General features: G+C 33.0%; 2 protein-coding genes across 2 annotated transcripts; one reads left to right on the forward strand and one right to left on the reverse strand.

Annotated features, from left to right (window-relative positions):
- Positions 1-1,016: 1,016 nt before the first annotated feature.
- LOC104113202 (lysM domain receptor-like kinase 4) lies at positions 1,017-3,149 on the forward strand. The gene has a single exon (XM_009623309.4). The coding sequence runs from the start codon at positions 1,051-1,053 to the stop codon at positions 2,956-2,958; it is 1,908 nt and encodes a 635-aa protein (XP_009621604.2). The 5' UTR covers positions 1,017-1,050; the 3' UTR covers positions 2,959-3,149.
- An 845-nt stretch (positions 3,150-3,994) lies between these two features.
- Positions 3,995-7,531, reverse strand: LOC104113201 (alpha carbonic anhydrase 7). Its single transcript, XM_009623308.4, has 7 exons — positions 7,354-7,531; positions 7,017-7,234; positions 5,800-5,906; positions 5,586-5,688; positions 5,046-5,213; positions 4,900-4,953; positions 3,995-4,328 (listed from the first exon to the last, which is right to left on the reverse strand). The coding sequence occupies exons 1-7, from the start codon at positions 7,439-7,441 to the stop codon at positions 4,245-4,247; spliced, it is 822 nt and encodes a 273-aa protein (XP_009621603.1). The 5' UTR covers positions 7,442-7,531; the 3' UTR covers positions 3,995-4,244.
- Positions 7,532-14,272: the final 6,741 nt, after the last annotated feature.

Consider the following 14,272-nt stretch of genomic DNA (forward strand, 5'->3'; position numbering starts at 1 on the left):
ATTATATTAGCTTTTAGAGTAGTAACGTGTATAGGTAGAAATTTTTCAGATTTTCTATAATTACTGTGATGGATCTTCAAAATTGTGTAGGATCCCATTTTGAGAAAATGTTACCGTTCAAAAATAACCATTTCTTTGGTTCCGTTTCTATGGCGAGTATGGCTTCTTTTTTGGTTCAAGACTTTTTTTGTCCATTTGTATTTTTCTTGTGACTTCTTATACGCGAGTATCTTGTATAGAGTTTTCGAGAAGTTGGAAGAAAAAATTTGGTGAAATAATATTGGAAGAAAAAGTTGCTTCCAGATCTGCGTAGAAGAAAAGGGAGGGAGGGAGGGGAGTAGAGAAAAAAAGAAAGGATATAATTCAATCCCTTAATTGAAGGTGCTAATAATGGGATGAGAGTCTTTTAAGGGGAATACATATAATTTGTAAAAAAAACTAAATACTTTTTGAAAACTACAAAACCTTGAGAAAATTGATAAATAAGTTTCTATTATAGTAGACATAGGAAAAACTCCCATATTACTAGTGGATTGGTCTGTTACAAATGATTATAATCCTGAATCCATAAGGTTTAAATCCTAACTCTGCCTTTGCTTCTAGTATTTCAACTTCACATAAGCTATATGGAGTTTAATACTAAAGCTGAATGATGTATTAGTTATACATAAATTATCTTCATAATGCAAAGTTTTACACTTAAAAACTGAATATTGTATAATACCGAATTATTGACCGCGATATTGTATAAGGAAAGAGCTATGTCACTCTTATCAGCTAGAAACATATCCAGGTTCCATCACAAACGTCAGAAAATATTCCGAACTTTTTTTTTGTTTATTTATACCAATTACTAGTAGATAACAGTTAGATACAAAATGGCCGGCTGCTGATGTTGCCTTTCATATAAAATTTTCCACTTCCAACACAGTCACAATATGTTAATTACAATATTGAAAAAGCAAACGAAAAGAATAAAAAATTAGTGGTCATTCCTTTCATATACTTCATTGCTTGGCCTGCCATTAAATCTCATTGGACAAATTTTCAATGCTTGAGCAGAATGCTTACCATCTAAATTTTAATTTGCATGTCATGAATTTCCAATGGCTTCTAGTAGTTTGGTTTTGCTTTGGCTCAAGCTATGGCCAACAGTTCTATGATTCCACCTCATGTTTTTCTAATATCACTTCTCCAGGTACAAGATATACATGTACTTCTCCAAAGGATTCTTGTCAAACGTTCTTGATTTTTAGAGCTAATCAAGATTTCACAACAATCTCAGATGTTTCTTACTTATTTGGTTTTTCTCCTGATGTACTACTCACCTTAAACAATGTCACTTCGTCGTCGCAGATTCTTGAAATTGGTAGAGAGGTAATTGTTCCAATTCAATGTTCTTGTTTAGGTAAATTCTTTCAAGCTAATATTAGCTACCATGCACCTACAAACACGAAATTCGACGACGTTGCTTGTGGAGTTTTTGAAGGTCTAGTTAAATCCATAACAATTTTGGAGGAAAATATTTCCAAGAAAACCAATATTTCTGATGTCAATTATGATATCAAAGCTGGTACAGAGTTGCTTGTGCCTTTGAAATGTGCATGTCCTGATAAAGTTTTTGATGTTGGATTAAAGTACCTTGTCACATACCCTTTTATTTCAGGAGATGATACAGGAAAAGTAAGTGAAAAATTCAATATTTCTGTTGAAGATATATGGGGTGCTAACCATTTAAGTTTTAATCCAACTGTTTATTCAAACACAACAATTTTAGTTCCCTTAAGAGGAGAACCATCTATCAATTTCAGCATACATGATTCTGATCCTCCTACTCCTGATTTTCTACCAACACAAATGGTAGCAAAATCATCCAAATACCTGAAATTAAAGAAACTATATATTGCAGTGTCTGTTGTTGGTTTTTTCCTGTTTGCTGCAACTTTAGTTGCTTGTGGTTTATATATAATGGCCATAAGGAAATTCAAGGCAGAGAAAAATCGTTCTTCGATACATAAAAGCTCTGTTACTTCAGGTTCAACACCAAGAAATTCCCCTCCGACCACTACTAGAAGTTCCACGAATTCATGCTTATCACCTGATTTACTTGCAGGAATTAAGTACTCTTTGGGTGAGTACAACATAGATGAACTGAAAAAAGCGACAGATAATTTTAGTGAAGGAACTAAGATAAGTGACAATGTATACAAGGGTTGTGTTGATAATGCTGAAGTATTGATCAAGAAAATAAGATTTGAGGACACAAAACAAGTAATTGATGTACACTCAAGAATCAATCATGTTAATATTGTTAAGCTTCGAGGTGTTTGTTATGGTGAGGATGACATTTCAGGATCTTATCTTGTGTTTGAATATCCATCAAATGGCACATTAAGGGATTGTTTGTCAAACTCTTTAGCTTCTCTTAGTTGGCACAAAAGAACTCAAATTGCTTTTGACATTGCCACAGGGCTACATTACTTGCACTTTTGCACTATTCCACCTTATACACATATGAACATAAATAGCAAAAATATCTTCTTGACTCCGAATTGGAGGGCAAAGTTGGCTGTTTTTGGAGCAAAAGCTGTCATTGGAACGACGAAGGAAATTGGAAGTCTCGGCGGCTGGATTGCCCCCGAACATCTAGTACATGGCTCAGTGTCTGAGAAAGTGGACATTTTTGCGTTTGGGGTAGTATTACTCGAGCTCATATCGGGAAAAGAAGATGTAGATGGAAATTTTTTGAGGGATTCAATTACATTTTTGAGAGGGGGAGCTAATGAAGGAGGATGCTTTGAACAATTGAAAAATTTCATTGATTCAAGCCTTAGGGAAGATTACCCTTTAGCAGAAGCATTATGTTTAGCTGTTTTAGCTAAAGCTTGTATTGAAGATGATCCTTTTCATAGGCCATCTATGGATGACATAATTAAAGTTCTTGCTAGAATGGTATGATTTTTTTTAGCCGAGGGTCGTTAACCTCTGTACCTCCACAAGGTAGGAGCTAGTAGTGTACACGCTATCCTCCCAGACTCCACATGTGAGAATATACTGGGTACGTTGTTGTAATTGACAGAATGGTATGATTTCAGAAAAATATTCCATTCATTACCATATGCAATGTTAGTTAACATCAATTAATTGTACTTGCCCTAGTCAAATATTAATGTCTCTTTGTAGCTACAGTTTTCACTAGATCTATGAATTCTTGCTTTCAATTTGCATTCGTTTTGATTAATCCTACTTCCTTTCCATCACTAAGGTCCAGTACTGATTATATATTCATTGATTCGATGTTTAGAGTATTTGTTGAATTATTCTTGACAAACCTTTTCACCTTCTGGTTAAGGTCTAAATGTCTAAATTAAATAATCTTAATATTGTAGCCAAGAAAATAAAATAAATAGTCCGCTATGCATATAACTGGTTAAACTATAAAATATCATAAAAATTCTTACCTCGTAAGTGTATATAAGTTCAATCATCTGACGTTTGCAATAGTGCAAATTATGCTTTGTATGCAAGCTTCAATAAAGGCAAAGGAATTTTCTAATCCAGTTTTGGAATAACAAATGGACTATCTGTTGGACATATGCATGACTCATAGTCATAGAATCTTTATTGTGCTTTGCCGATTGTTTGACCTAATCTTGTCTAATAATTAAATGTTTGTCGCCTTACTCTAATTAATGAACTTTCGGGGCAACTGCACATATAGCCATTCACTAATGTTATTTAGAGATTAGCTAATACTTATTTTGTTTTGAAATTTTAAATTAAAAATCTTAATTTCAGGACAGTTCATGATGCTTGTATCCCGAAAAATTAAACTGAAAAACTAAAATTCAAGATGCACTGTCTAAATATTAAATAACAATCCTATAAAATGGCTAGTGTCATTTCCACCCTAAATTTGTTGCTTTTGTGGGGTTGCTAGAATAAGAAATAAAGACAAATATGTCGAAAAGACTGAAAATGAGAGGCATAATAGTACAAAGAACAAGTGCCACTAATTTATTTTGCTACAATCTAATAAATAATAAATACAACAAAGAAATACACTATATTGTGGAAAGAATTCCGACCATGTTATGAACATACATGGATGATAATAGCCATTTACGGGATAAGGACATTCCTAGCTCATATACTGAACTCAATTTTATTGTATATAAACAAAATCATTGCGACAATAACTATAAATATGGTAAATTACTTCTAAGATTGTAGAATCATTTTCATTATTGTTTAGGATCATTTGGTCGATAGAGTCGGATAGGTCGTTTGTTTGCTGCTTGGACTGGTCTTGAATTGGTTTCAGATTCCTGCAAAAGAAAAAATATATGATCAAATGGAGAATTAGCACCCATGGTACAATTAAATCAGAGACGGAATCAGTATTTCAATCTTATGGGTCCTGAATTTTAGAACGATGATTTCAAGTGTTAGAGACTGAGTTCTAAATTTAATATTTATACATATTTAGTGAATTCTAAATACTAAATACACTGTATGAACAAATACTAGTGGGTTCGACCGAACCCGTATTTCGGCTTGTGCCTCCGCCCCTGACTACATGAAGAATGATTGAAAACAACAATGTACTAAATACTAGTAGTCGTTTTGACAAGATTGAAATATTTGACATTTTAGAAAATAAGAAGCGTTCGCCTATTTTGTCAAATTTACACTTACCACTCCAATTAGTGGAATATTAATTAAGTGTGACGTGTAAAAGAGAATAAAGGGTGATTTAATAGAATATTTTTATGATTTAATTAAGATAATCATATCTTTCTTAAGAGGTTTGCCAAAATCTTAAAATGATAGTACCAAATAATATGGACCGAGGGTCATATATTAATGTAGTTTTGGAGGTGAAATATAGCAACTTACGTCATGAACAGCCTCGCGAATTAGTTTCATTTGCTCTCTTGTAACAGTCCTCACCTGAGAAAATATTGAATATTAAACTTCAAATTGATACTAGTGGCAAAAAGAATAATCACAGCATAGATAGAACGCTAGAGTTTTTTAATTACCTTTCTTACAATAGTCCAGACAACATCTTGAGTACAAGGAGGAACAGTCAACGAGCCAATATACCTGTAATATTTTCTGCTACCCAACTTCACTTGTTTTGGATCAATAATTCCAATATTTCTCTCCACACCTTTTGTATGTGCTAGAGCCTTTAAATCATCCTCGATCTGTAATCAGAGATATATCATATGTTTTATTTTTTAATTACTAATACCATTTTTATGAACATATATGGCAGTCCGATGCACTAAGCTCTCGCTATGCGTGGGGTTCGGGAAAGGGCCGGACCACAATTGTTTATTGTACGGAGTCTTACCCTGCATTTCTGCAATTAGCTGTTTTCACAGCTCGAACCCGTGACTTTCTAGTCATATAGCAACAACTTTACCAGTTGCGCCAAGCCTCCCCTTCTAATTTTTATGAACATTATTGATAATTATATTTTTCGTGACCTAATAATATAAAAATTGTTTTACGCCATAGAAGTTAAAACTTTTTTTGGAATTAAGTTTTGTTTAGTGCGTGCATGTAATTAATACCTTAGATAAGAAGGAATCAGCTCTTCCAATCTTGTACATAATTCCAACCACTGCAGTCTTTCCATCATTGCTTTCATGAACCAAATGAACCTCCAAATCGAACCTACAATTATTCATACACGATTTAGTCACTTTCTAAATATGAAAATTCAAGAATATAAACAAGAAAACAAAAGAGGAAAGAATATGTAATTAATTTATAAATAATAAGAACCTTTTTCCATTTATAGTATGTTCAGAAGGTGAGTGCCAATGAGCCTGATTGAGTTGATATCGAGTTCCATTTATCTCAATATGTCCAGCACCACCTTCCCATCTTAACTGCATTAATAAACAAATTATTCATCAAATTATCATATAATAACAAAAGTATAAAGCAGAGCTAAAATTAAGAAAAATAAATTACTCATCAATTATATTATTATACGTAAGTTACTATATTCACTCATAACGTCCCCTTTTTTATAAACCATAACGCCCCTTTTAAATTCAAGGAATTAAGTACTTTTATGGAAGTAACGTTTCAGTTGACAAACTCTTGTAAAACTGATGCGAGGAAAAAAGAATGATTAATATAATGCATCTCGAAATAGGTCCTTAATTAACTTCTTATGGTCGCAAATTCAAAAAGTAAGTTGATGATTTTTTTCCAGATGGTAGGTAAAATAGTGAATAACCAGAGACAAAAGTGATTGTATATTTGATTAATTTCATGTGTAGTAGGTTAAGCAGTTGATAAAAGGGACCTAGTTCAGCATTAACCAGGAAATTAAAATTATGTTAACTTACACCATTTTCATATACCATTGACATTGAGCCCTTCACACTTGGGAATTTGCAAAATTGAATACTGTTTTAATGAATTTTTGAGTATTACAGATTGATGATAGATCTAAATATATTGGTTAGAGCAAGTAATACGAAATTAAAATTTTAGTTTTGTAAGTAAAATAAGTGAGGAAATTTTCATTTTCTCCCTTTCGATGATACATGTTTCCTTTAGAAAATACTTTCTTAACCAAACATCGAAATTCGTGATAATATGAAAAAACGTATTTTTTTTAGAAACATTGCGTCATACCAAATAATACAATACATGAACATGAGAAATATAACCACGAAAGAATTATTTTTTGAAAAATTTTCGGGGACCCGCAGTGTAATCTTTCGAGTGCGCACTGGGTAACCTACTCACTATGCAATAGCTCGCAAACCATATAGAAGATGCAACCGCACTAGGCAAGCCCGATGCAACGAGCTCTGACTGAGGAGCTTGTTGGTGAGGGAAATCGATCCCAGGGCTCCCCATGTGGGAAACAACCCACCCAACCAACACAGCCAACATTTGCGAGCGAACCATGAAAGAATTAGATCTCCTCTAAATGTGATGAGAATAAATGGAGTGGAGTCTCTTTTTTCTTTCTTTCTTACCATCATATCATGTCCTCTATTCAAAAGAGTAGAATTGGATGGTTTGTAGCTTCTACGAAGTCTTCCCAAATGAGATACAACTTCAACCCTCTCATTCAAAAGATCAATTGGAGATTGCAATTTTCCTGAATTACACATACTCCATTCTGTGTGAATTTCACCCCAATGAGCAGGCCCCTTCTCACTTTCTTCATCGTAAGTAAACTCACTTTCATCATCTGCAATAATTCCCCCAAAAAATAAAATAATTAGCAGATCATAAGTTTCAAAAGTCCAAACACAAAAACCAAAGCCATATTCATGTTATAAAAATTGAGAGACAAAAACTGAAACCTACCAACTTCATGAGATCTTGTTAGCAATGCACTTGCGAGGAAAAGAAAAGAAAGGAACAAGATTTTGTTGGTTCTTGTAAGCATTTCCATTTTTTGATCCAACTATAGAAAAACTTGGTGTTTTATTAAGGAAACTTTACCAATAGAAGGTTGCTTATTTAAAATAATGAAGTATAGATTCTAAACTTGTGTTTTGTTATGGAAACTTTACCTATGGAAGGTTGTTTATATAGAAGAATAAATTAAAGTAGTATTATAGGAAATAGAAATGTGAAATTGACCAAGAAAATCTATAGCTGGCTTTGACCACAAGAATAATGTGAAGAAGTTTCAAGCTATTTGAGTAGCTGAGCAGGTTTGAAGTATATGTTGTTTCTATCAGTTAAAACATAGGAAATTATTATAATAGCAAATAAAAGATCACCGACTATTTCCTTGATTTTTTGTCGTGCAAATTATATTCATCTTTTAATCGGAATTGTTTGTTGAAAAAGGACCCCTTTTGTATTTATTATGTCTAATTAAGATTTATTAATATCATGTGCTAATTCGTCGTCATCATGTTGTTGCACCACTTCCGGGTTCAAGCTTATGATCTTGGGATAGAAAATAAACAAAACAAAAAAAAGAAAAAGAAAAGAAGAGTTTATCTTTACACGTAGATAAGTAGATAGCTGGATATACGGTTTTGTGAGTTCAAGTGAACTCATTGAACAAGTGAGGCTTACTCTGCTAGTTGAGTTTTACCATCAGTCGATTGATTTAGGGTTCGAATCACGCTAGGTAAGTGATAACGCTATTAATCCAAACAGGCGGTGGAATAAGAAGAAAAAAAATTAACTTAGTGCTTATGACTCTAATTATGATTATTTAAGTTATTTATATATAATAAGATAATGCTTATTTTGAATTCATAACTTTAAATTTTGAATTCACCACGGCAATAAATATATAAGAGAACGAAAAACCTAAAACAAAGGGATGCAAAACGCGACTTGCTGAGTGCAAGGGCTTCACATGCCAATATTGAGCATTAACAAATACAATAAGGCCTCTAATAATATATGTTCTCTTATAATTAGTACCAAAAAATATCACATAATACCATAACGAAAATCAAACCTTAATATATTATCATGTGCATCAGACAGAAAAATAACGTTTTTTTGTTGCTAACCTTCTAGACACCTTTTGAGAAGCCTTAAAATTAGAGACTAGTTGCGTATGTAGTGACCTCTTAATTTTTTAATACTTTTTGTATAGTTAATTAGTTGATATTTGAAATTGTTCTTGACTTCTATAAGTAGGTATGCGGATCATTCCGATGACCCAATCAAGTATTTCTAGATCTTTAAAAAAATGTAAGATATTTGCAAAACAACATAAAAAATCTCTGTAAACTCATTTTTTCTATTCATATCATAAATCGACATAGGAAATCATTTCCTCATACATACTGCTCTTTTAGAGGCAGGCGTTGAATTTTTGAATCATAATTCATACATATGCCCTAAATATGTCTTACGGAAAAACTCACACGCATTTAATGCTGACACCAAATTAATAAGTGATAAGTCACCCTCACTCCGTTCATTTTTACTTGTCCAATATACTAAATCAAGAGAAAGACAATCTCTTTTTCCTGTTTTACTCTTATCATTAACTACTCAATCCCTAAATTATTTTTCAAAACTTTTAGAAATACTATTATTATTATGGGTAAATTATAAAATACATATTTCATTTATTGTTTCTTAAGGGACGTGAAAAGTCCAAAGTGGACAACTAAAAGTGGACGGAGGGAATACCTTTTTAAGCAAAATTTTTATCACCTAAACATGATTAATATTTAATAGACAGTATGTATTTTCACTTTATTTAGTGAAAACATATATGAGGAATACCTATTCACTGCTGACGTTTGCATCGGTGCCGGCTCTAGGAAGAAGCCACTAAAGCGCCCCCTAGAGGGACCCCAATTTTTTAAAATTATTAAATATTATAAAATTATTAATAAAAGATAATGAATTTTATACTTCTTTTTTTGAAATGTGATAGAGGTTATTCAAATAAATAAATCGAGTTTTATAATAAATATGCAATATATAATAAACAATTTGAAGACGACGTTGATAATTAAAGAATAAAGTCTCTTGTAATATCATTTAGAATTAATCAGTTCTTATAAAAAGTGGATTAAGCTATTATCACTTCGAAATACACTTGAACTATTTTAAATGTATGAAATTATACTGAGAACTTTTTAGTTGTACAAATTTGAGATTATTAGATTATGATAATTTATACAAATATTATCTTAACTGTCAATATGTGTTTCTTATAAATATATTATCAAAGCCTTAGTGAGTAGAGTTAAAATATTTGTAATGGTAAGAACTAACAGGTAAAAGAATGAATGATCAAGATATGTACAAGATGGTTGGTATACCATCATTACAAAAATAAAAATAAAAATAATATATTAATTTATTAAATAAATTTAAGGCCTCTTATTGATGTTTGACTTTAAGCCACCAATATCATTGAGCCGCCTCTGGTTTGCACCAAAGTAATTAATATATTTAACCTTAAAAGTAAAAAATTAAATAGGAAAGACATACTGTATTAATTAATCATCGTTAATATAAAAATTATTGATTTAAAAAAAGTCATACACTTTTTTCTTTGATCCGTTTGTTTTTCTCATCATAGGGTCATAGGCAGAAAATTGGAAGAAAGCTAATGCACCAAAGAACAAGTCGCCAATTTTTACTAGAGCACTTACGGGGGATTAAAAAAATGTTTTTTACTACGGCACCACATAAAAATAATAATGGCGAAATGGACCAAGAGCAGTATATTGATGTGCGACGACAATTAGTGCAACTAAGGGAAATTATGGAAAATGATAATCACAATTAAATATTTAATGTTATTCGTTGGCGTGTTAATTGTGGAAGGATTATTCTCCCCGACTAATTGCTAACCCCCCCTCCCTCCCCCCCACACACACACACTTCGCATCGCCGGATCCATGATTTTAATTTTATGTATTCCTATAACGATTTTAAGTTAATATACGATGATAATCAAACTAATGAATTGAGATCCAAACTAAATATTTTTTTATATTTAATGAATTTTTTAATACAAATACAGGATCTGGACAAAAATTATTGGGTTCACGTGAACCCGTAACCTTTACACTAGATTCGTCCCTGCACACCTCATTGGGCCATTTATGACTTAATAAGAGTTTCTCTGTTCGCAAGGTTCGAATGCAAGATTTCTGATTAAGATCGGAGAAGTTTCATCTATCCTACAACACCCCTAAATAAAACTTTTAATTTATATCTAATGGAGGGAAAAAAAAAGATTGATATAGAAAGGAAACTTCGTGTGGCTTCAAATATCGTGGCTTTCTGTCCAAGGAAAGGAGAAAGGAAGAAATTATCTTCAAGAATCGTATTACTTAATTAAGTAGGTTAAAAATTTTCTTGGAGGCTGCTTTGATTTTCAAGAATTTTATCTCCACCATTTGTTTACTAGTCCATTTAAATCATTTTTTTAAGATTATGATATCTAAGATGGAGAACTTTTCAAATGTTTGTTACACCTGTGTTATTTGATTAAGTAGAATATTATGTGTCAATTTACTTGATCTATTCTTTTCCCACATGTTTTTTTTTTTCTGTCTTTTCAATCCCACTTACCTAATTCTGTTTTACTTTTCGATTGTGCAATGTGTGAAAACAACTTTTCCCCTCAACTTAATGTGAAAAATCAAACTTCCCTTTTTAAACAAAACAAAAAAACTTTGGATTATGGGCATTCTTATACTCTAGTGCAAATTATAACCGTTGATTGACAATTGAATCGACTCGTTCAATAAAGGCTAAAATGTGTTTTGCCATTTTAATTGACAACTTCACAAATTTCTTCATTCTCTAACATAACATGAAATCTATATCTATATATCTATATCATACTATATTATAAGTGTGAATACCTTAAGTCAAAGTTAAAAGACTAAAATAACCATGTAAAGCTGAATGACCATTTTACCTTTCAACCAAACATTGCTTCGGAAACATTCTTGTACAAACATGTAAATCCACATTCTAATAAAAAAAACATAAAGAAAAAGTTTAATTAGTTTTTGAATTCCTCAAGTACATGAAATTAAAGTCGAACTTACCATTTACGCAATATTAACAAAAACAGTTTGGTTCTCTTCTGCTTCCCTAATTAATGTTTATTAATATGCATTAACTTCTTATAATTCAAGGCAAAAGACTTTGCCAACTATGTCTTATAATTCAGACAAAAGACTTCACCAACCATCTTTTTCTGTTCCGATATCCGGGAAGAACTCGATCATCCACCCCCACTTTGCCAATACTAGGACTAATCCTTGTGCTTCATTTCACAAGGTTTATTTTTGGGACTATATGTAAAATATTGTTGAATCATTGTGGATTATAATTTAAATATTTTGGAATATCGCTGATTTAATCAGGTAATTTTGGATATATTAAGTTTTTTAAGTGTGAATTTTGACCAAATTTTGCTTCATTGCAGGTACGTCAAATATAGAATACTTCGAAAAAAATATTTTCTGCAGAATAATATGAATCTATCAGTAAATTTTGGGTTATTGAATTAGGATATTTACCTTCAAATACTGCAATTCCAAAATACTGTATTATCCCATAACTTGACGTTTTTGTAAGCTCTTGATTATGATACATGTACATGTATTTACTAGCATTGTTTGGGAAAATTTGCCACTGTTAAAATATTTTTAATTTGTCGGTAAAATTTCCTTTAATTTTTTTTCCGCAACATTATGACGCACTTTGATAATGAATTTCATTTTTAAACTTCCACTTATTTGAATTCATCCATTAATCTTGATCGATACTAATTTTAGGATTACATATAACTCAATATATTTTTCCTACTAGTTCAAATTTCTACACGAAATACAAAATCATATTGGTAAATTACAATATGGATCAGAATATCCAAAGGACTTCACAGGTAGGGTAGGCTTTCTTCCCCTCTTGACTTAGCTAGGACGAATAATTTATTATTTCAGGAACTTATATTTAATTATTTTATAACTAATATTTAAGTTACTTCTAAAATTATATATCCATTGGTAAGGGGTACACGCGGAACGCGCGTGGCCAAAAAACTAGTCTATATATAAATATAATTGTGGGAATAGGCAAGGTGATTTGGCACCTCTCTTTGGCCAAGGATCCTTGCATACGGGTAGAACCGGTCTCATAGTATATCCCAGTCTCCGACATGATAAGCCAAGCTCGAGATATGGTAACACGGGAGCTTAGATTGAGGTAGAGATCTCATCAATTTGGAGTATGTACCATAACTCCGCCCTCGAGGATGTCGGGGTCGTGATTCGGGATCGGTCCCTAGTCTCGATTAACTTCGAAGAACGTTGTCAGTTAGTCAAGCTCGGCCAACAGAAGACCGTGATATCTGTGACCGACCGAATATCACGGTGGAGATCTCGGCACATATCGATAAGAGATCAACAATCAGTTAATTAGAGGATTTTTACCTTTTATAGAGTTGTACCTAATGTAGGATTCTCCTACTATATAAAGTGGGTGTGATTACTTGTAAAACACATAGTAACACGTATTCCAAAGCAATACATTATTATTCTCTTTAAGCTTTTATCGTTCTGTGCCCTGATATCGATCGAAGTACATTTGGATCGAGGGTGGCTAACCTTCCATGGTTGAAATTATCCAATTCATGTGGTTTGCATTTACTTTATCATTATTTATTTCAATTACAATCTAATTTACCGTTTTATATCAAGTTAATCTATGTATCCTTAAAACCACTTACAAATTCAATTGTTATCCGATTTTGAGGGTAAACAGTTTGGCGTCCACCGTGGGACTAAGGATAATAGTGGTTATTTGATACAAATCTCCATAACACACACTACTTTACACTTGTTCTTTGAAGTGTCTCTAATTTCAAGTTAAAACTCAAAATGTCAAACTCTCAATCAGCACCCCTACATGTTGACAATAAGTCCGGTCATCACGGTGAAAATAACAACATAGTGCCCGTTGACAAGGTACCGCCCATTGATCCCATTGAAATTCCGGTCGCAGACCCAATTGACGCTAATTCACATGTGAATATCAACACAAACCTGCCTACCGACCCCGAGAATAGCGTCCGTGGTGGAACCCGATCGATAGCTCAAAATACAGAAAACATTGGAGGAGACGGGATCAGTATACATGTGATCTTCGAAATGTTGCAGGCTCAACAGGCGGCGATAGCTCAGTTACAGAACAAAGCCGCGCACCGAGCAGAATTAAACCCGATCCGTCCTGGGAAGTCACCCGCAAGGATGAACCGGTCACAGAGAGGTCGAATGAAAATGAATCAAGGACTAACCCCGAGATTATAAAGATGCTCGAGGAATAGACCAAACGGGTAGAATCAGGGGAGAAGAAAATCAAAGCTAATCACAAAAAGGTGGAAACCTACAATTCCAGGGTCGACCAAATCCGAGGAGCACCGCCGATATTAAAAGGCCTGGATTCCAAGAAGTTCGTGCAAAAACATTTTCCTCCGAGCGCGGCTCCAAAGCCGATCCCTAAGAAGTTCCGCATGCCCGAGATTCCTAAGTACAATGGAACAACTGACCCGAATGAGCATGTAACCTCCTACACATGTGCCATCAAAGAGAACGACTTGGAGGATGATGAGATCGAGCCTGTCTTGTTGAAGAAGTTCATAGAGACCCTATCAAAGGGAGCCATAATATGGTACCATAACCTACCTCCTAATTCTATTGACTCATTTGCTATACTTACAGATTCCTTCATAAAAGAACATACCGGAGCTATCAAGGTCGAGACC

Source organism: Nicotiana tomentosiformis, chromosome 11 (assembly GCF_000390325.3).
Source record: "Nicotiana tomentosiformis chromosome 11, ASM39032v3, whole genome shotgun sequence".
In the NCBI taxonomy this organism is placed as follows: Eukaryota; Viridiplantae; Streptophyta; class Magnoliopsida; order Solanales; family Solanaceae; genus Nicotiana; species Nicotiana tomentosiformis.